The 1,847-nt window shown below is 56.0% G+C and overlaps 1 protein-coding gene across 1 annotated transcript in view; it reads right to left on the bottom strand.

Moving 5' to 3' along the window:
• LOC108804119 (chondroitin sulfate glucuronyltransferase-like) overlaps nt 1-1,575 on the bottom strand; it is a gene marked incomplete at its 5' end in the record, with an annotated part of 3,322 nt that extends 1,747 nt beyond the window's left edge. The window contains one exon of the mRNA XM_018575882.1: nt 1,393-1,575. Within this exon, the coding sequence (XP_018431384.1) occupies nt 1,393-1,575 (183 nt within the window). The remainder of the gene's footprint in view (nt 1-1,392) is intronic.
• Between the last annotated feature and the right edge of the window lie 272 nt (nt 1,576-1,847).

Raw genomic sequence — 1,847 nt, 5'->3', positions numbered from 1 at the left:
ATGACCTCATCCTGCTGACCTCTGACCCTCGTCAATGGGACTGTCTGTGGATGACCTCATCCTGCTGACCTCTGACCCTCGTCAATGGGACTGTCTGTGGATGACCTCATCCTGCTGACCTCTGACCCTCGTCAATGGGACTGTCTGTGGATGACCTCATCCTGCTGACCTCTGACCCTCGTCAATGGGACTGTCTGTGGATGACCTCATCCTGCTGACCTCTGACCCTCGTCAATGGGACTGTCTGTGGATGACCTCATCCTGCTGACCTCTGACCCTCGTCAATGGGACTGTCTGTGGATGACCTCATCCTGCTGACCTCTGACCCTCGTCAATGGGACTGTCTGTGGATGACCTCATCCTGCTGACCTCTGACCCTCGTCAATGGGACTGTCTGTGGATGACCTCATCCTGCTGACCTCTGACCCTCGTCAAGGGGACTGTCTGTGGATGACCTCATCCTGCTGACCCTCGTCAATGGGACAGTCTGTAGATGACCTCATCCTGCTGACCTCTGACCCTCGTCAATGGGACTGTCTGTGGATGACCTCATCCTGCTGACCTCTGACCCTCGTCAATGGGACTGTCTGTGGATGACCTCATCCTGCTGACCCTCGTCAATGGGACAGTCTGTAGATGACCTCATCCTGCTGACCTCTGACCCTCTTCAATGGGACTGTCTGTGGATGACCTCATCCTGCTGACCTCTGACCCTCTTCAATGGGACTGTCTGTGGATGACCTCATCCTGCTGACCTCTGACCCTCGTCATTTGGACTGTCTGTGGATGACCTCATCCTGCTGACCTCTGACCCTCGTCAATCGCTCCCTCTTATCCAATAAGACACATTACTGGTTCCTCCTGGAAGGTAAACCAATGGAAGTCCCAGTTTTTGGGGTACCACACGCCCCCTTCTATAAGGCAGCCGCCATTTTGTTTGGGAGTAGAAGGTGGTGGGATCGGAACTTTGAGTCGTCTACAATGGAGAGAATTGAGGCCTTTAAGATGCTGAAGCGGCCAAAACTACCGCTCCCCTTTGACCCGCTCCCTCTTCCTGCCCATGTGCGTCCCGATGTCTACGCGAGGAATGAAATCCGGATGTTCCAGAAATATTCTGACCGAAGGGGGGGATGGGACTCCGGCATACAGTGCGGCCATTGGTGGGTCTGGGTCTCCATGTGACATGAAGTCCCTTCTGGTGGGATCAGCCATCCCGGGAATCTCCTAACCCTACGGGCCACGCTGGCTGTCTGGAGGACCCGAGATTTGAGTCACCATCGGGGGGAAGTGGCCTGAGATGTATACAGACCCGCAGATCCGCCAACTACCGTGCACCTCCCTCCTCAGCGTGTACTGCCGCACGTGGGCCGGGAATGTGTGGAAAGTGCTCACCTGCAGCCTCTGGATCCGGCTGTACGTCCGGCGCAGTCTCATCTGACTGACTTTACGCTGCAACGTATACATGAGCGTGGCGTCCCGCACAGGATGAACGGACACGGCTCCCCCCAGTGCCGACTCCTCCAAATTATCCGTGTCTGCATTCCTCGGGAGACTGAAGGAGACGTAACGCAGCCCCTAGGAGGAGATTGAGGGGTGTTAGTGGGACACGTGAGTCCTAGGAGGAGATTGAGGGGTGTTAGTGGGACACGTAAGTCCTAGGAGGAGGTTGAGGGGTGTTAGTGGGACACGTGAGGCCTAGGAGGAGATTGAGGGGTGTTAGTGGGACACGTGAGCCCTAGGAGGAGGTTGAGGGGTGTTAGAGGGACACGAGTCCTAGGAGCAGATTGAGGGGTGTTAGTGGGACACGAGTCCTAGGAGGAGATTGAGGGGTGTTAGTGGGACACGTA

The sequence above is a fragment of the Nanorana parkeri genome, unplaced genomic scaffold (assembly GCF_000935625.1).
Source record: "Nanorana parkeri isolate BGI_ZX_2015 unplaced genomic scaffold, ASM93562v1 scaffold5241, whole genome shotgun sequence".
NCBI lineage: Eukaryota > Metazoa > Chordata > Amphibia > Anura > Dicroglossidae > Nanorana > Nanorana parkeri.
The sequence above is the reverse complement of the archived record's forward strand: the minus strand, read 5'-3'. Positions and strand labels throughout refer to the sequence as shown.